This window comes from Equus caballus, chromosome 4 (genome assembly GCF_041296265.1).
Source record: "Equus caballus isolate H_3958 breed thoroughbred chromosome 4, TB-T2T, whole genome shotgun sequence".
NCBI classification, from domain to species: Eukaryota; Metazoa; Chordata; class Mammalia; order Perissodactyla; family Equidae; genus Equus; species Equus caballus.
In genome coordinates this window covers 90,168,374-90,189,441 of record NC_091687.1, presented here as the reverse complement: position 1 = coordinate 90,189,441, position 21,068 = coordinate 90,168,374, and the positions used below count along the sequence as shown (strand labels likewise).

The 21,068-nt window shown below is 34.2% G+C and overlaps 1 protein-coding gene across 25 annotated transcripts in view; it reads right to left on the bottom strand.

Annotated features, from left to right (window-relative positions):
• MKLN1 (muskelin 1) overlaps positions 1 to 21,068 on the bottom strand; it is a 312,981-nt gene that overhangs the window by 24,481 nt on the left and 267,432 nt on the right. For all 25 annotated transcript variants that reach the window (XM_070265077.1, XM_070265074.1, XM_070265090.1 and 22 more), the window contains one exon: positions 18,167 to 18,296. In XM_070265077.1, the coding sequence (XP_070121178.1) occupies positions 18,167 to 18,296 (130 nt within the window). The remainder of the gene's footprint in view (positions 1 to 18,166; positions 18,297 to 21,068) is intronic.

Here is a 21,068-nt window from a genome sequence, read left to right as displayed (position 1 = left end):
CTGAAAAACTGAAAATATTTACACTTGGCTCTTCAAACATTTGCTGACTCCTGTTCTATAATCTTTTAAAATGCAAATATCAGAGATGGATGACTTATTATAAACTAATCTAACAAACCTCTTACATTAAATAAGGACCCACTGAAGAAATGGAAATTTTGGGGTGGAATGAATATCAGCAAAGAGGGAAAGAAATTTTGAATTCTATGAAATGGAAGTGGAGTCATCAAAGAGAGGGTTAAAAGAGTATTGGGCTGGGGGAGGCATGTGAGAATGTGGAAGAATGTAAAAGCAAATTTTAAATGCTTTTTTCCCCATACTGTCACATTTTCCCTAGAAGCAGCTTAGTAGCAGAAAAGAAAAATGGCAACAGTTGCTTCTCACAAACAGAAGCAGTGAGCAGGTTTACAATACTCAGGGAGGTAAGACTACCAAATTTATAAAATCTGAACCATCAGGTATTATAAAAAATTACTTTGATTACGAAGCATACTAGAAACTATATACTTCCCATTTCTTTGATCTTTTATATCCAATATGCCTTTTAGTCTGCATAATACTGATTTTGCCTCCCAGTTATACATTCAAAATCTATTATTGCTTTTTTCAACAGCTTTACAGAAATATAATTCACATACCATAAAATTCACCCATTTAAAGTGTGCAGTTTAGTGTTTTTTAGTATATTCACTGTCAAACCACCATCACAACCTAATTTTAGAACGTTTTCATTACTCCAAAAAGAAACCCTGTACCCATTAGCAGTCATTCCTAATCCCTCCCTCCACATCTCCCCATGGGGTGACTGCATCATTTGACACTGTCCACCAACAAGTTAAGAAGATTCTAATTTCTCCACGTCCTCATCAACACTTGCTATTGTCCATCTTTTTTATTATAGTCATCTTAGTGAGTGTGAAGTGGTATCTTATCGTGGTTTTGATTTGCATTTCCAGAATGACTAATGACATTAAACATCTTTTCATGTACTTATTAGCCATTTTTATATCTTCTCTGGAGAAATATCTATTTAAATCCTTTGCCCATTTTAAAATTGGGTTGTTTCTTTATTATTGAGTTTTAAGAGTTCTTTATATACTCTGGATACAAGTCCCTTATCAGATATATGATTTGCAAAATTCTCTCCCATTCTGTGGGCTGTCTTTACACTTTCTTTCATCTTTATTTTTTGGAAAGAAAGATTAGCCCTGAGCTAACATCTGTTGCCAATCTTTATCTTTTGCTTGAGGAAGACTGTCCATGAGAATCTTCCTCTATTTTGTATGTGGGACACCACCACAGCATGGCTTGATGAGCAGTGTATAGGTCTGCACCTGGGATCCGAACCAGTGAACCCCGGGGCTGCCAAGGCAGAGCACACGAACTTAACTACTGCATTACTGGGCCAGCCCCTACACTTTTGATGGTATCCTTTGAAGCACAAAACTTTCTCATTTTGATAGAGTCCAATTTATCTATTTTTTTCTTTTGTTTTTTGTTCTAGGAGTGATTTTGTGCTAGCTAAAGTCAGACCAACATAGTAACTCATCATAAGGCACAGCCAATTAATACACTAAGTGCCTAAACCAAGACATTGTTCTTCAAAGCAAATAAAGAAAAAGTGCAGCCAAATGAAGATATTAAACCACTGGGTTCATATTGGTTTCACATTCTCAAGAGATATCTTTACAAATGTTAATAAAATTCTGTAGGGTGTAAAAGAAATTGTTAATTATCTTGAAAGAATGTTCTTTCTTTTTTTTAAACAGTGTTAGCATCAAAGCTCTTAAAATATTTTTGTAACATTATCCTTATTTATAAGATATAAGTAATTTCCAACTTACAAACATCCGTTTGGAGTTACCTTGCTTATAATACAGAAATTAAGTTCCCAGCCTAGGAACTTAAATACTAGTAAGTATTGGAAACAAAAGGTAATGAAAGTAAAAAATTTTGTTTTAGTCTAGACTTTCCCAATTAACTATGTGATTTCATGCAAGAAACTTTTTTAGATCTCAGTTTTCTCATCTAAAAATTGAACGTAGAGCTAGATAATGAATTGAAATTTCTGTTAAGATAAGGCTCAGGAGGCTGACAGCAGTAACAGGATTAAAACCTTCAGTAATATTAAACTGGTATTAGTGTGCAGCATGGACAGGCAGAGTGAGAGACTCTTGAGATGCAGAGATCAATTAGAGGCTGTTATGACTAATGGAGTGAACTGGAAGAAGGCAATAAGGAAATATCAATAAAGCAGCATTGTGTCCACAAAATGGATATCATCAGCACGAGAAGGGTAGATGTTGTCATATATACAAGAAATCTCTAGACTGACATAACAGAGATCAAGCTTGGAACAGAAACTTGTGAAAAATAAGAGTAAAAATGTTTCACTGAATTATTTTGGAAGTATCCAAATATTTCACTCTAAGAATACTCAAAGGCAAATCTCTAAAGGACAAAATTCCTATTAATCCCAAAGTTTACAGACCCTTACAAACATAATTCTTATGGCATACTAAAGACAGGAAAAATGTTTATATATAAAATGTATGTCTGTATGTGAATAAATATGAAAGAATGTATATCAAACTATAAATAATAGTTATGAAGGCAAGGTAGGACACTTTCACTTCCTTTGATAGAATATGGATTTTTTCAATATAGACTGCTTTTACAGCAGTAAGAAAAGGAAAAAAGAAAAATCCCAACCAAAATACAGAAAAAATATACCTAGGTATAAATACTGTAGACTTTTAGTAATAAGTGAAAAATTCTCACACATCCTCCCAAATTCCTCATGAACAAACTTTTACATTAATATTTGGAATGCTGTTATTTAGATGGAAAGGCAATTCAAGTTTCAAAAGACAGTTATGCTGACACTAAAAAAGATGTTTTAAAATTATTTTGCTAGCATGATAGGTGCAAAACTAAAACTAGGTATTACTTTATAAGAATTAAAGTATTTTGCTGGCTGGATAGTTACAGAACTAAAACTAGTTAATACTTTATAAGAATTAAAGTATTTTAGATTTTTCTCTAAGAAATGAAAACTTAGATCTGAGGAGTTCCTAAAGATCAGGGGGTTAATTCAACTTACACTGAATGTATCTATGTTAATGGCCTTTTGCCTAAGTTTTACAAATTGTGCTGAGGCTTAATTCCTACTTCTACTCCATTCCACACAAAGTAACAATTCAAAAAACATTTCAATAAAAACCCAACAAAAACAAAGTTTTCCATATCTACCTTCAAAAGCAGTTTCAATTTCTCTAAGAAACTATTAAAAATGTCCATTTCTGTAATATTCTAATTTGTTACTTCCTTTGTAAGCAGAAGGAAAAATACCCTATTTTTCATTTTAAATGGAGATTTTATGCATTCTTATTAAAGAAAATTAAAACTTAAAATTATATATGTGTTTTGTGTGTATATATATATGTCTGTGTGTATATATATATATATACACACACATATATATAAAAGATTAAGATCTAGCACCAGTAAGTATTTTAGACTCTTGATTTTTTACTACTAACAGAAGCTACTTATGAAATATAAAGGTTGGGCCTTTTGGTTTCAGAGAGCAAACTAAACACTAACTACATTATCCCTCTTTCCCACTATCCCACTGAATTGGTAGAAAATATATTCCAGCAAAAAGGAAAAAAAAAAAACACTAGAAAAGAAGCAACTACATCATCAAGAGGTAAGAAATTTTGAGAAATCTTGAAAGACAGCAGTTGGGTTTATACTGACAGAGAAATCATAGGCAAGAAAAAGAGAGCGCAACTCACCATCAAGAAAAGATGGAAAACTTCCAAATAAGTCATCAAATACAAAAAGCACGAGTAGACTGTAAGGGGCATTACTGTGGAGAGCTTCTAAGGACATAGGGGTCTGAATAAGGAGAGCAGAGTTTAAAGTATTTCCAAATCCTAACAACAGACCTTAGGAGAAGATGGGGGAGGGGACAAGGGAGTTTACTTTAATGATCTCTATGTCTCAACCTGCCTGCCTGTTCTCAGTTTATGTATCCCATAAGGAAACCTAGGGGACACTATGTGCCATGCACTTACATGAAACCCCTGGTCAGTGTCTTAATTAAGGGAGAAGGCTACTGGGAAAACAGACCAATACAATGCACAGGAAACCACTGTCAATTGCCTTTCTTAAGTGACATAGTCCTTTATTCATAAATTTTCATGTTCAGACAGGAATCACAAGACATATGAGAAAAAACTCAACAGTGTAAAGAGAGGGACCTAGACGAACAAATAGAACAACGGGAAAATGTAAATCACAGAAAGGAAAAGAACTTCGAAAAAACCCAAAAACTCATTATCCTTGTAGAGTGTAAAGAGAATATTACCTGTGTAAAACAAGAATAAGCTTCCATAAAAAGCAGAAAACATGAAAAGATATGAAAAAGTAAAACTATGATCAAAAAAATTAAACAATATAATGAAAACAAAATGGGCATAGTTAAAAACAACGGCAGTGGTCTCAAGATAAAATTGATAAATTACCAGAATATATAGCAAAAAGATATAGAAATTATGATAGAAAAGTTAAGAGTCACAGAGGATAAAGCCATTGAAGTAAAAAATCTGTCTGAAAAGAACACTAGAAAGAGAGGTGAAATAACACAGAAGGAAAACATAATTAAAGAAAATTTCCCTGAACAGAAGAAAGAAGCGGGTGTCCTGTTTGAAAGAGTCCTAGATGCTAAGCATGTTTTACTAAAAAAAGATGATATCATATCTCTCCTGGTGAAACTTCAAAACTCTGGGAATCAAAAGAAAAATTCTAAAAGATTGTAGATAGGGAAAAAGCAGGTTATTACATACAGAGGAATAAGTATCAAACTAACATGAGACCTTTTACTAGTAACAATGAATGCTAGAATACAATGGAGTAATAACTTCAAAATTCTGAGGGATATAAAAGATATGGAACTAAAATTCTATTTCCAGTTAAACTAGCAACCCCAACAATGAGAGCAAAATAAAGGAATTTTTGGATCAGCAGAAATATCAAAGTTCATATTGATGACTGCTTACGAAAAAATTATTTGAGGAGCTATTCCAACAAAACAAAAAAGGAATCCAAGGAAAACAATGAGATGGGATAAAGAAATAGTAGCAGTGATATATGACAGAGGAAAAGAAAACGAAGCTTGAAAGAAAGTAAAGATCATCAGATCTTGAGCCTTATATAAGACATTTTGGAATGAAAAACTTTTCATAACACAGAATATTTTCTTCTCTGTAAGTCCAATCACAATGTCTGATTTTATATGGCACCCCATCTCCTCTCCTCTATCATCTTTTTATTGCTTAGAATTTTGGTCCTAGTGTTTTTCTTCAGGCAACAATAAATTTTCTCTAGATAATTTGATCACCACTTATCAGATACTTCTAACGTCACCTAGATTTATTTTTCATTGAGTGTTATTTCCAAAAGGGTTTCCAATATGAGTCTTTGTATGGCAAACTTTCTGAGACAAATACAACTGAGAATATTTTATTTCACCCTCACATACAATAGTTAGAAGGATATAAATTTCTTGGTTCAAAGTCATTTTCCTTGAGTACTTTTTAATTTTACTGTTTTCCTCCATTCACTATTGCTGTTGAGCTGTCTGATATCTATCTTCCTGTTCTCTTATAAGTCATCTGCTCTATCTCTCTGAAATCTTCCAGAATTTTCCCTATGTCTTTGATATTCTTATTTTTACTTTAAATATGTCTAGGTATATGTTTTCCCTTATTTTTCCTGTTAGGTACACTATAAGCCCTTTCACCAATCTGAGGCCTTTCATCTTTTCTGAATTCTAGGAAATTTATCTCCATTTCTTCAATTATTTCACCTTCTTAAATTTTTATTTTTCTCTCCTTTTGTAACTGCCATTAAGATGATGGTGCCTGTACAACTTTTCTCTATAACCTTTGATTTTTCTTTTATATTTTATCTCTTTTTTCTTTCCTGTTTCTTCCTAGAAGAGTGTTCATTCTAATCTTTCAACTAATTAATCCATTCATAACCATTCTAATATTTGTTGCATTCATTTGAAATATATTTTTCACATCTAATATTTCCACTTAGTTCTGTTTTTATGATTTTTAGATTTTATTCATATTACTAATACATTCCCTTATATCTTTAACTGTATTGATCATGCTTGTTTTAAGTTCTTGGTTCACCTAGTGTAGTAATTCTGCTTTAGCTCATCTATGTTGTCAGTTTACTGATTTATTTTGACACAGTAGTGGTTCTTAACTGTCTAGATATATTGGTTCGAAAGGTAACATTTTTCAGAGTACCAGCTATTCTTTCTGTTGAGATATGTCAGGGGGAACCAAAGGCCATGCCTTTACTAGCATCAGCACCAGTGAGTTCAGAGAAAATGGAGGGGAACAGCTATAGGGTCGTGAAGCCTAGGCATGAAGAACCAGTTTATCACTTCCGTTTACTATCACCCCCCTAAGCAAGAGTTTCATATCTTTAAACCCTTTGGGGAAAGGAGAAGGCAGTCTCCCTGGACTTGAAGGATAAGTGGAGGAAGAAATGAATTACTGAGAGTGGGATGGTCAGTCTACATCTATTTTCATCGTCTTAACTCCAGTAGGGTTTCTGCAATCATAATGTTGTTCTTTGGATTCTGGCACTTAGTGGTATTAGCTACTGCTACTAGTTTCAATAGCGAAGGCACAAGAATGAACTCAAGATACATTAGCAGAGAGACAGCTTTCTGTTTCATTTAAAGAGCTCCTGGAAACCAGCTGCCTCTCATTTTATTTTTCCAGAGTTGACTTTGGGGAAGGGAATCAGCAGCCTGTTAATTTGCTACTTTGGCAGAAACACTTTTCATTTTATATTGTTTGAATTCTACTTTATTAATTATGCACATTGCATTACTTCTATAATAATTTTATAAAAATAAAAATTGGTTGAACAAAAATGGAGTTATCAAAAACTAAAGACCTAAAGGTCAAAACCAAGAAAGCACCTTGCATTCTAACATGTCATAACTATTAATACAATCTGCATTAATTTTCTTCCCAAGAAGAAAACAAGGCTATCTTTTCAATTTAATAGTTTCTAATGGGTAGTAAAGGAGGTGGGGGAAAGGATAGGAGATTTGCAACATACAATATTCTTAAAGCTTTTAGATTCAACCGCCAAAAACCTTGACTGAATGCCAGGAATCTTAACCAGTCTTTATAAACTGACTCACAAAGAAAAATTAATCAAACAGATCAGTAAATAAGATCATATGTTAATCACGAACACATTTTGAAAGGACATTTGTCTGAGAAAATAGAGAATAAGAATTATACAACAAACAACCATTACGGCCAACCGATTTTTTTGATAATCCTTCAACTCTATTTTTTCTTTAGCATCTTTAAAACTTGAAATAGGATAGCTAAGGAGGAAATCAAATAAAATATTTTATCTGACAGTATGAATCACATTTTTTCTTTTCTGTTTCTTTGGTTTTACCCAATAAGGGGAGATTACTAGAATTTGTAACATAAGGAAATCCTATAGGGAGGATAAAAAGAAATATTTTTGAAGTCATTTTAGTTCTTGAGGAAGATATATTATTGTATTAATTCATGAACTAATCTCAACTCTATTTTTGTTTCATGATCCAATGCACATATTATTAATTACTTTAGTTAAGACATAGGGAAAAACAATTTTCAGAACTGTCACAGAAATATAAAATTTACTAACAGCATTCCAAAAATTCTGTTAGGATATTTTCAGCTTCAAGTAAGAGAAAACCTGAGTAACAGTGGACTAAGTAGCTCATATAACAAAATTTTGCAAGTAGACAGTTCCAGGATTGTTTCAGCAATTCAGCCAAATCGTAGTGCTAGGTTAATACCCCTATAATTCCACTGGCCTTCCTCTTGTGTTTGAAAGTTGCCAGTACCAGCTCTAAGTATCACATCTCTTTATAGAGTATCCAAAGCAGGGAGAAAAAGGACACTTCCAGCATACATTTTCTTAGGGAGGATATTTTCCTGAAATGTCCTCCAGAAGACCCTCCTACGTCTCATTGGCCAGAACCGTGTCACATGGGAGGCAGGGCAAGGGAAATAATTTGGCAAAGGATAACAATGAGACAAAGGATAGGTGCTTTAGACTAATCATGATTCATTCCCTGGGGCTGAGCAACCTGCCATCAAACAAAATCATCGTCTAGTTAAGAGAAAAAGGCCAATGGCTATAGGGTAGGCAACCAACAGTCTCTGCCACATTCTTATCTTCTAAATTTGGGACATCTTAAATGCTAGATGAGACTCTATTAAGCTCTAGCAATAACTTCAGTTTAGAACTTCTTCTATTTTACCTGAACCTGGATTTCTACCACTCATTATTTACTTTTTGTAAAATTCCTAGTAGCTTTCAACACTCAACAATATAGTATTTATTGATCTATCTCAGTTGTATTAAGCTACAATTACTCATCTCATTGAATAGATCAGTCATTATTTGGTTACCTACTGGTAGACAATGAAAGTTGTTTCCAGATTTTTAATTCTTGCAAACAATACTGCAATAAACATCTCTATACAACTTATTTTTATGCATCTGTACAAGTATGTGACTAGGATAAATTCTTGGGGAAAAAATGCTTAGAGTATTTGTATTTTATATTTTAGTAGATACCAACATTCAGTGAGTGATCTTTTAGTTTACATTTAAAAAGTTATGCATGAAGCTGAGCATCTTTATAAGTAAACGTATCGGCTATTTGAATTATTTTTTTCTTTGAACTATCTATTCGTGTAAGAGTCTTTTGTTTATAGCAGGATATTAACCTTTGTCTTAGTTGCTAATCTGTCATTATTTGATATTTAAGTATTTTTCCATACATAATTTTTTAACTTGCAAAAAATCAAACAATCTCTTCCTTTATAACTTCTGGGTTTTGCGTCATGTTTAGAGCGGTTTTTTCCCAATCCTAAATTATTTTAAAAAATTAGACTTATAATTTTATTTCTTAAGTATAAAACTTGAGTTTACTTAGCATTTTTTTTGTGACATTATGGACATCAGTGAAAGACCCAGATTTTACTTTATTTTTTTTGCCAACTCTTACGTGACATCTCAACGTCATGCATTGCACATACTATTTTCCTTCTTTGATTGGAAATGCCACTTTAGCATTACTAAATTCTCGTATGTATTTGGGAATATTTTATACTATCTGTTATATTCCATTAATCGTACAAAACTGTAGCTTTATAAATATCTGGTAGTGTTCATACGACTTCATTACCTTTCATTTTCAAAACTGTCTTTAGTGTTATCCTACATGTTTGTTTTTATAGGTAAACTTTAATTCACATTCACTATCAAATGACCTAAGTTTTATTTTAAAAATATGAAATACTTTTATAAGCTTATAAGTAGCAAAAACATCCCTGGGAGAGTGGAAAGGGGTAACTATGGAAAGTCATTTATTATTATTAATAATGTTGAGAGGAAAAAAAGTACATAATTCAGTTTTATCAGAATAATGGCACACCAAAAATAAAAGATACTAAATGGAAAGCAATATAGCCTAGTTACATTGAAAATAAACACTACCATTTCCTAGCTCAGTAACTAATCTATGTTAATGACAACAAATCATTTGCTTCAGAATCTTCTCTGTACTGTTGAATTGGCCTTAGTTAGTTAACTGGTGAAAGTCTAAAAGGGTCAAAAACATTACAACTTATCAAACACACACACACACACACTTGATTTTTTTTAAAAAAATAAGACAACGTCAATAAGCACATTCCCAGGGCCAATCAGAATTTTCTTTTAAGGTTTTCATGAAAATATTGTTTATAGATAAACTGGGTCTTACAGACATAACTAACACAGCCCTCACATGTTAGTTTCATAGCCTGATAACAACAGAAGGGAGGGAAAGAAATTTAAGTGTCAAAATTTTGGAGCTAGATGAGGTCTTAAAATCAACTGGTCCAATCCCTTCATTTGTAGATGAATAATCAGGTCCAGAGAAGTCATATAATTTGCCAAAGTTGCAGAGGGATGAGTGGCAGATCCAGATGAAGAGAGATCAAGTCTTTTGATTCTCAACTCACTATTCTTTCAATTATACCAATCTGCCACTATGGTTAAAACAGAATGGAACAAAGAGTGGCAGATGTGGGAAAACAGTCAACAGAATTTAAGGAACAAAACAAGTAAACACGTAACTAACAAGAACAGGTATTAGGTTGTAAGAGCTCTGTATCACCAATGCTTGACTCAGCATTTGGCAAATGGTGACTACTCAATATATGTTTGTTACCTTGAATAATACAGATAGGAGAAAGTAATCTTATTATAATAGACTGAATTTCTACAGCAAACCATAAAGCTCTGGTGGTGTGACAGTCTATCTTCTAAACATAATTTTCAATTAGTGTTAAATACAGAGCTTACATATGGGGAGTCTGCTAAACCCCTTGTGTTCACAGACTTATTGCCAAAAGTTATTCAGAAATAAACCCAAATTTTAGATGTGCTGAATTTTGATGTAATTATGTATGCGTTAGACACAATACTAATAAATCCTTTCTTTCTAAGTAGCTGCCAATCCACTGATTTTCATTATAATTTCATTCTGAGGGGAGCATAAAATTGTTATACTCTAGTTAAAAAACAAGAGTTGAGGTTCCTTCAGATCTTCAGATGTTAAATCTAAGATAATTCATTTAAATAATTATAAAGAGCAATGATTTAAGATTTTATAGTGTCTGACAAAATAAAAAATTATAACAAAAAGCAGCAATTTTACAATTAGATATACCATCTCTAATTGGTGATCTCAATAGTTCAAAAAATTTCTTCTATGATTTCAAACAATCCAATTTGAAACTCACATCATAAATGCAGTTTTAATCAAATAACTCACATTACTGAATCACAGATAAACACAGTAATTATATGTTAAGTCCATTCCTAATTACAGTAATTAACTGTAGTAAAAAAGCTTTAGAAGAACAGTTAATAAATAGAATGTTTAAATAGGCTACAGAGCATCCATGTAATGGAATAGAATTGGTGTTTTCTAAGAATATTAAATAATGTGGAAATTTAAATAGTACCCTATCTTGTCCTTAAAAGGATTCTTCTTGGCTTACAAAATAAGTAATAATCTACTAAGATAAAATAAAATTTAAGTGGACTTTTTAAAATCAGGAAAAAGTAATTCTATGGGAGGACAATGCAATATATCATAGTTGTGATGTGAGGTTTTCCAATTGGTCTAACTTAATTAAGTGCAAGATTTTTTAGGAGATCTAGAGTACTGAAAAGACTGAATGCTCTTTAAGAAATCCTGAATGAAGTCTATGTATTTCAGCTGAGCTTTTCACAGGTTTTGAAAAGTAGAGTCAAGATTATACTGCCAGATGAATACTTAGAATTGTGTTAATAATTAAGGTTAGAACCATATGCTTTAATTCCTAACCTGAGCTCGAGGAGTTAGAGAATTTCAGGAGACAATGATCTATAAACTAAGATCTGAAAGACGAGCACAAGGAGCACAAGTTAGCTACATTTTGGAGGTAGCTAACTTGGGAGGGACGGGTGATTCACGTAGAAAAAACGGGACGGGTGATTCAGGTAGAAAAAACAGCACGGGCAAAAACCCAAAGGCAAGGAGAAGTATTCTATCCATAAAGAACTGATATTCAGTGGTCATGAAACAAAGATTTGGTGGCAAGGTGAGGGTGGATACCAAGAATGGGGCGGGAGAACTAACTAAGCGGGGGCATATCATAAAAGCTTCTGGAAGTCAGGCTGAGTTTAGACTTAATCCTGAGGGCAAAGAGAAACAAAAGATTTTAAGGAAGGAAGAAAAACCATCAGGTTTATATTTTTTGAAGACATTTTCTTATCTTACTAGCACTAACCAAAAGGTAAGGTTGTCAATCTACTCCTTTTTCCTCCCTCTGTGCAACTATAAGCTCCACGAAAGACAGAGCCCTTACTCACAGTTGTATCCCTAGTGCTCACCTTATTATCTGGCACCTAGTAGGTGACTAAAAAGGACCTGTTGAATAAATGTTAGAGCTTCTACACTTAATTGGTAACCCAGAACAGCTGTATTCTGCTTGTAGCATGGAGAATGGGCTGGGGGGAAGGGTGGAGTACACAGGAAGAGGAAGACTAGAAACAGAGGCCAAATAGGTGATGACAGCCTAAACTAGTGAAGCGGCAATGGGAATAGAAGATGGAGGTAAAACTGACATGACTTGCTTACTAAATAGATCAGTGAACCTGTAGGTAGTATTGACATAGTCTTGTGAAAATATGAGGTACCCAACAATAACACCAGCCCAAACTAGAGGATCAATCCATATCTGCTCTTATAGTAGCCATGAGCAGGACACTATTTTCCTTAAAATATAATTTTGGTCACTTACAGACATGCAAGCTAAGGCTGAGACATCAGGTAACTTGCCCAAAGTTACTTAGACTAAGGACTGAGATAGGCTCTAGAGAGCTAGAACAGTGGTTTGCAATCCTGGCCACATACCAGAAACCCTTTGTGGGGGATGGAGAGAGACAAAGAGAGAGAGAAAGCGGGACATGGGAAGAGGAGTAGAAAAGAGAAGAATGGGAAGGAAGAGAGGGAAAGGAGGAGAGGGAGAGACAGGCAGGAGAGGAGGGAGGAAGATGGAAAAAAATAAGAAAGAAAAATGAAAAGAAATAACGTGTTTCCCTCTAATATGCCAACAGAGCCACTGAAGTTCCACAATTCCAAGCATAACTGCAACAGTTTTAGGAGGGAAAATTTCCCAAGTAGTTCTAACCAGATGCTCAACTTTGCCATAAAAATCCTCAGTTAAAGCACCCATTGTATATACAGCTTTGGACAATGCAACTTACAGGCATATCATCAAAATTAACCACTTGGAAAATGTGTATCTAGACAAAAGAGTGGTATTTTAAAAACTTAGATCAAGACCTGGCATTAAACCTTTCAATAACCTCTTATTTAAAAGAAAAAAAAAATTCAAACTTCTTACATTTGCACAAGGCACTGAATAATAACTCAACTATTTCTCTAACCTCATTTCCTACCAACTTTCCCCACCCTCGATTTGCACTAGTCCCATCTGTTTCTGGAACACACTGAGTTCTTTCCTGCTTTGGGACATTTGTACTTGCTTTTCTCTCAATTTTTAACATGGGTCTTCCTAATTTTCTGCTTCTTGTCTTAAATCTTAAAGATTACCTCCTCAGAGATGGTTTGCCAACCTATTCTATCTAAAGGGGACCTCCTACGTTACTCATTATTATAGCATCCGAATTTCTTTTTCTTTACAGTACTTAGAAGGCAACTGCAGGTCTCTTTCCACTAGAATAAGAGTCCTTTCAGAGAAGAGATCTTATCCCCCAGATCCATAGCTATATCCCAAGTGCCTAAAACACACTTAGCATACAGAAGGCATTGAAATACATTGGGAGGAAGGGAGAGGGTCAAACTTAGATGCTGGTAGGTGATCAACAAATATTACTAATGAATGAACTTATTTGCAGTGTGGGATAATTCAGCATAAATCAATGAAAAATTAAAGAACACATAGCAAAACTGATTCTGATTTTACAAAAGTTGATCAGCAGTAATTAGGGAATGAATCCACTTGTCTTTTCTACTAATACCTCTAGTCCATGGCAATAAAACCATAATGATAAAAAAAAAATTACCACAATTTAATGAAAATTTTTAAATAGCAGAATACAAAATTGTGCTAAATTTTATAGAATGAATAAGTGTAAAAAGACTAGAAGGAAATACATCAAAATGTTAACAGATATGTCTGGGTGTTTTGATACATTTCCTTTTTTGCATCTTTCTATATTTTCCAAATTCTCTACAATGTGCATATTATTATTTGTATAATCAAAACTGAACCAAAAGAACAATTATCCTACTTTGCTGGCTCTAAAGCTAGCCATAACCATGAATGAAACATTATACTAATCAATTTTGCAAATTACTACATAATAATAACTTATTTTCTAAAATCTTCAAATGATAGTCATTAAAGCCTACTTATAGTGAATTTTTTACTAAGTTTTTTGCCACTATCACTTTTTACCATTTATTTTTTAATCTTGGGAAGTGGTTTAGTATGGTGGAAAAAATACCTTTTTTGCATTAAAACTTCTAAATCCAAGCTTTATTATTATCTAGTTGTGTAATGCTGAATATATTACTTCACTGAGTTCAATTTTTCTCATCTGGTAAATGAGAATAATACCACCAATTAGAGATATTTATAAAGCTCTGCTTAGTGACTGACATACAGTAGGGTCTAAATAAAAGAGTAGCTACTATAAGCCATCAGAATATCATCTACTAGCTAGATTATCAGTTATCAGCACTCTGAGAGACCATGATCATCCTGTTCTACCATATCACTAGTCTAGCACTGAGCCTGCAGGTAGCAATTTTCAACACGTTATTTGTCAAATCAATTACCATCTTCACTACCTTTTTCAGGTAGAGCTACATTAGGATTGTAGGGAAGCATTATCTCTCTCCTTCTAGTTATTTTAATGGAAAGTTAGAATAACTCAAAAGCTAGAGGAAGTCAAAGATTAAATCATATACCTCCACACTATGCTATGGAAGCAGAAAATAAATGAGTAAACAAGACAGACAATTTTAAATAGGATAAATGTTATTAGTCATTTCCTATTATATTTCTTTTTATTTTTTATTTTATTTTTTTGAGGAAGATTAGCCCTGAGCTAACATCCATGCCCATCTTCCTCTACTTTATATGTGGGATGCCTACCACAGCATGGCTTGCCAAGCGGTGCCATGTCCGCACCCGGGATCCGAACCAGCAAACCCCGGGCTGCTAGAGTGGAGCATGTGCACTTAACCGCTGCGCCACCGGGCCGGCCCCCAAATTTTTAAATAAAATGCTTAAGCTTCTATTTTGGACATCATCTACTGAGTTCCTGTCACAGCAGATGAAGATTTTTACTACAATGACACTATCCCTCTACTCCTCTTACCTTATTCTTCCACTAAATGTTATCCCAATTTCTGGTTAAATTGATTGTAGATTTTGCATTACTATGATTCAGGAAATACTGCTTACTGTAGAGCCAAGAAATATACTGTGATGATGTCTCCTTTCTTATACAAATTTTTTCTTTTCTTATTACGTTCCTAGCCTTAATCTTTTACAAGAGATGTTACTTACCTATTAATAGCTTTTTATTACAAATGCTCAAACATATCTATTGAGTCTATTTTTATCTGGAAACCTCACTTTTGGTGAGGAAGAGAGGTCTACTCTCCTGTGTCCTGCTCTGATTCGAACTGGATGCTCACAGGTTTGCTGTGCAGGTTACCATCTTGGGATGTCCCCTCATTGCTCTCCTATGTTAGATCCTCTTTTTCCCAGCTCCTATATTTTCTTTCTAACTTTTACTCCCTTTTGTTAGTGTATATGATGTAGTAATAAGAAAGAGTGCATAAAAGATCTTTCATTTTTTAAATTTTGTATGGCAGACACTGTTGCCTAAATGATCCAACAGCCATTTCCAAACCCCTTCCCCCGTGTACTATACAAAGGCTGGAAAAGCTAAATACTTGCTTTCCCAAAGTCTAGAAGTTAAGTTTCACAGTTCTAGCCAATGAAATCTAAGTAAGGAGCTTTCTGGGCAAGTTTTGCTTTCCTTTCTTTTTTCCTGTCTGGAATGAAGGCATGATGTTTGAGGTGCTTCAGCCAGCCTGCCACCATAAGCCTACAGCTGTTGTTAAAGACAGAAAAACAGAAAGATTAAAAAAACACCTAGGACAACCAGAGGCACTCACAACTAGAACATACAACTATGTACTGGGGGGGGGGGGGGGGGGGCTTTGGGTAGAAGAAGAAGAAGGAAAAGAAGACTGGCAGCAGATATTAGCTCAGGTGCCAATCTTTAAAAGAAAAACCCAAACCTAAGGACCTTCATGACATTGCTCAAGTCACTACATCAGTCCCAGATTATCTACCTCTTGATTTCTTATTCTGTAAGAGAAAAGAGTCCCCATTTGTCTAAGCCATTGTTCTCTGGGTTTTCTATTACTTGCAGGCAAACACATTCCACTGATAAACCTTGTATATCTGAAAACAGTATTTCTTCCCTCTTGTTTCATTGGTGTTTTGGCTAGGAATAGAATTCTAGGTTGATGACAATTTTCCCTCAGCATTTTTAAGATCTTGTTCCGCCTTATCTTACAGCTTCCAACATTGCTGACAATTTCTGTATCATTCTAAGTCCTGTCCCTGTGAATGTGACCTCATTTTACACTAGAAGCTTTTAAGATATTCTCTTTATAACTGATATGGGAAATTCCACAATGCACAATGATGTGTCTTCAGAGTGAGAAAGCTTTTGTTTTTTGTTTTTTTCTAAATTCAAAGTATTGACTTCTGTAGGGGGACATTTATAATCTGGAGACCAATGCTTTTCAGTTCAGTTTGGGGAAATTTTCTGGATTTATTTTATAATCTAGACTCCTTCATTTTCCTTGTTCTCTATAGTTGGAGAAACTCTTATTAGTTCAATACTGGACCTCCTGGATTGATTTTCTAAGATTTTTATTTTCTCCAATTTCCATTTCTGTCTCCCATCTATTTTTCAGGAGATTTTTTACAACTCTTGTACTTTTTTATTCTAACAAAATTTATTTTCCAAGCAGCTCTTTCCTAGTCTCTGATCTTTCATTGCATCCTATTATCATTTTATGGATGTGGTATCCTTTCCTCTAAGAAAACTGATCTGGATTATTATTATTTTAACTTACTTGTGTTCAGTGCATTACTCCATATTTCTATTTTCAGGTTTGCTTTGTTTTTATCTCTCTCTTTCATGGTGAAGGCCCTAACACAGAAGATATACAACTGACAGTGCATCACGGGTGAAGAAAGAAAAAGTTAATTGGAAACAGTATGTATACAGTGGGCAACACTGTAGGAGGACTGAGCTGTGAAACTGGTCACTGATTTGGGGACCAGACAGCAAGATTAGCCATTTTATTATGGGGTGGAGAATGCCCACATGATAGTATCTGGAAATCTTTTCTCCGAGGCCATACATTTCCTCCAGAGAAGGTGATTCTAATCCTATGCTAGGAGACATAGGCCTGGCATCATGGAACAGGGAAGCGGTTAGAAGTTCCAGCATTCAGTTTAGAGGTTTAATTCTCCTATTTTCTACCCTCTCTCTCTGTCCACAGAGCCTCTATCATTTCATTTCCCCCAGAAAATAAAGCTCTAGCCTCTGCCTAGTAGGCAGTACAGGAGAAGGGTCCTGAGGGTCAAACTACTTTTTTACTATTGTGCCATCTTTTGTAAAAAGGAAAAAAAAGTTTTCCTCCCAAATATGAACAACTATTTTAACAAAAAGATTTATTTCTACAAATAACAGCTAAAAGGAAAAGAAAGCTGACATAATTTCTCACCCTTTTGCTCAAATTAGGTATCTTAAACCATTGAGTCTTAAACACCATTCTTCTGTGTATACTAATCACAGGCAAAGCGACTACTATGGAGGGTAACTATGTAAATTGTTATCCAGAATAAGATACTTTTGAGAGTGAATGGTGCACTATTAGTAATTATGCCAGGGCAATATGCATAAAACTGAGAGTATCTCAGGCAAACCAGTCACCCTATTACTACTAGGAGAATAACTTTCTTGAATGCCAAGCTTGTAACCTTAAAAGGCTTTACCAACTATGTGAAATTCTCCCTCAGAACAAAGACATACTCTACTGTGCTAGTGCCTAATATATGTCACGTAGTGAAAACAGAAGGCAATATAGAATAATACAGCTTTTAAGATATTACAAAGTCTCCCTTCCAACAAGCACACAAATAAAACACTACTTTAGAAATTCACATATTGTCTTTATGCTTAAAGGAAATAATAAGAATTCATATATTTCAAATAGACAGAATTGGATAATTTAGCTGGTAGAGTTTTCTTCTTCTTACTTGGAATTACTTCAATTAAAGAAATGAGGAAAGGGTGAAGAATGATTAGAAAGAAAAGAAAACGGGCTATAGTTTTCTACCTAAAGTAGTTAAGACATGAGAGAAGAATCACTAAACGCCTTTACCCATTCCAGAGTCTTTCTTGGTGCCATCTGATATTATGTCTACATGATCAGAGTCCACATCATAACTAAAGAAATCATTCAAATAGGTCTTCGACCGCTGGCCACCAAATACATATAAGCAACGATTTTTCTGAAAAATAAGAAAAAAAAGGCAAAGAAGAGAGAAAGCAGTCACTTTCATAGGAATTCATCATGATCCTTTTAAAATGTAAACACCTATAACAGTAATGTTATGACAGATCCCATGCATTGGAATACTATGCAGATATAAAGAGGAATGAGGAAGCTCTCTATATACTGCTAAGAGGTGATCTCTAGGATATTCTATTAAAGTAAAAAAGCAAGGTGCAGAATAATGTATACAGGATGCTGCCTTTGTGTAAGAAAAGAGAAAAAGGAATGCATGAGTGTTTGGTTTTTTCCTTCAGAAAGAAAGGAAGGAAGGAAATTAATAAAAGACAGTTACCTATAGGGGAAGGGACAGAGCAGGAAGACAGGGATAAACACCAGATCTCCCTGAAAGTGCCTTCACTTATGTTTTTGCCTTTAGAACCATGAATATGTTTTTATTTAATTAGAAAATAAAATTAACTCAGTCGAAAAATATCTCCGAAATTTGAAAAAGAAATGAAAGAAACCTATCTGTATATAAAGACATACAGAGGCATGATCACACAGAGAAGTAGCATTTCTAGAGATTTTAATTGATGTTTTTTTTACTACCCATCCCTAGTAGGCTATATCCTAAAACAGAAAAATAATCAGAAAACAATCTTATACAGTATTCAGTGATTTTGCTGTTAGTTTCATTATTCTGTAAACTAGTATAGAAAGACAGAGCACATAATATAATATTGTCATTAGGAAGTAGGATTTTACCCTTAGAAGATACACAAATACAAAATCAAAGATATTAAATTTAAAAAACTATAGTCTTTCACTTGAATTGGACGTAGCAGTATGAATTCATGATTTAATTTTTCTCTTAAAAAGACAGATACACATTCATATATATATAAACATATATGTGTGTACAACTGTGTATCACTTAGCGACGGGGATACATTCTGAGAAATGTGTCGTTAGTCGATTTCGTCATTGTGCAAACATCACAGAGTGTACTTACACAAACCTAGACAGTATAGCCTACTACACACCTAGGCTATATGGTACTAATCTTATGGGACCATCGTATATTTGGTCTGTCATTGACTAAAACATTGTTATGCAGCTGCATGACTCTGTGTGTATATACACACAAATGGAAATGCATGGGTATGCTGGGAGGGGGGCACTCCTACTGGACAAAGAGAGAAAAACTGGGGCATCAAAAGAATAATGACAGCATTGGATTAAACAAAATAAATATTTAAAAATCCACGGGTTCCTAACAATACTTAAAAAAAATGCATTGGTTAACTATGGAGCACAACTCATTAATATGAAAAAGTGATAAAAGAAAAGAATCAAACATTTATATTACCTCTTCTGTGTGGTTTACATATCAGGGTAGCCAAGTAGTTAATGAGGGTAAGTTGTGTTTGTTTGTTTGTTTTTGGTGAGGAATATCAGCCCTAAGCTAATATCTGTTGCCAATCCTCCTCTTTTTGCTTGAAGAAGACTGTCCCTGAGCTAATGTTCGTGCCAATCTTTCTCTATTTTGTATGTGGGACACTGTCACAGCATGGCTTGATGAGTGGTGTGTAGGTCTGCACCCAGGATCCAAACCTGTGAACCCTGGACTGCCAAAGCAAAGTGCACAAACTTAACCACTACACCACCAGGTCAGCCCCAACGAAAGTTAAGTTTTTTCTAGTACAATCACAGTTAATAAATGCAGAAGAAATGACATAATTAGAAAAATCACCATTTTACAAAACCTAATGAAATCTAGGCAATGACTATCAATGGCTGCTAAAGCCATTAGGTAAAAAGTTGACAGGATACTTTATAAATGACACCTGAATCCAGTGAACAATTTTAACATCACCAAAAGCATGACAATTACACATTAAATGCCTCTTGATATTTTGCAATCAGACCATCTATGAAGTATTCTTGCACCTCCCCTTTTGGCTTCCACCCCTCCCACCCAAAAAAGAAGAGTGAATCGAAAATCAAGCCTCTGACTCTAATTACCAGCTCACAGGAAATACAGGGGATAGGGGTCATGTTAAATGACACAATGAGGATAAAATCAGCCAAATCGAAAATACAGGAAATTCTAAAACACACATGATTCAGTTTCTTTAATAAATACATAAGTGGTAGGTGGGTGGAAGAAACAGGAGGGGGGAGTAGTGTTCTGGATAAAAAGAAATTTAAGAGCCATAACAACCAAATGCAATGCAGAGACCTTTTTTGGATCCTAACTTGAATAAACCAACTATGAAAAGGTATTTTTCAGTATTTCAGGGGAAAAAAAATTAATGCAGGCTATCTGTTAAATGATAGTAAGAAAGTACTTTTATTTTGGTTGGGTTTTATAATGGTACTGCAATTATGTTTTTTAAAAGTCCCTATCTGGACTTAATCTGGACCTAAATACACTATAGTATTCACAGGTATAATGATACAATGCCTGGGATTTGCTTTAAAATACTCCAGCACAATAAAATTTAAGAATAAACATAAAAATCAAAGAACTATTAAAAAAGAAGAAATGTAAATGAGGTAGATATATGAAAAATGAACAGTGGAATATTGGTAACTATTGAAACTGATAAATGAATACACAGAAATTTATTATATTCTTCTCTCTACTTTGGTTATGTTTAAAATATTCCACAATAAGAACCAGAAGAACCCAAAACTAGGCTATACAACTATGTACTGGGGGGCTTTGGGGAGAAAAAAAAAAGAAGATTGGCAACAGATGTGAGCTCAGGGCCAACCTTCCAAA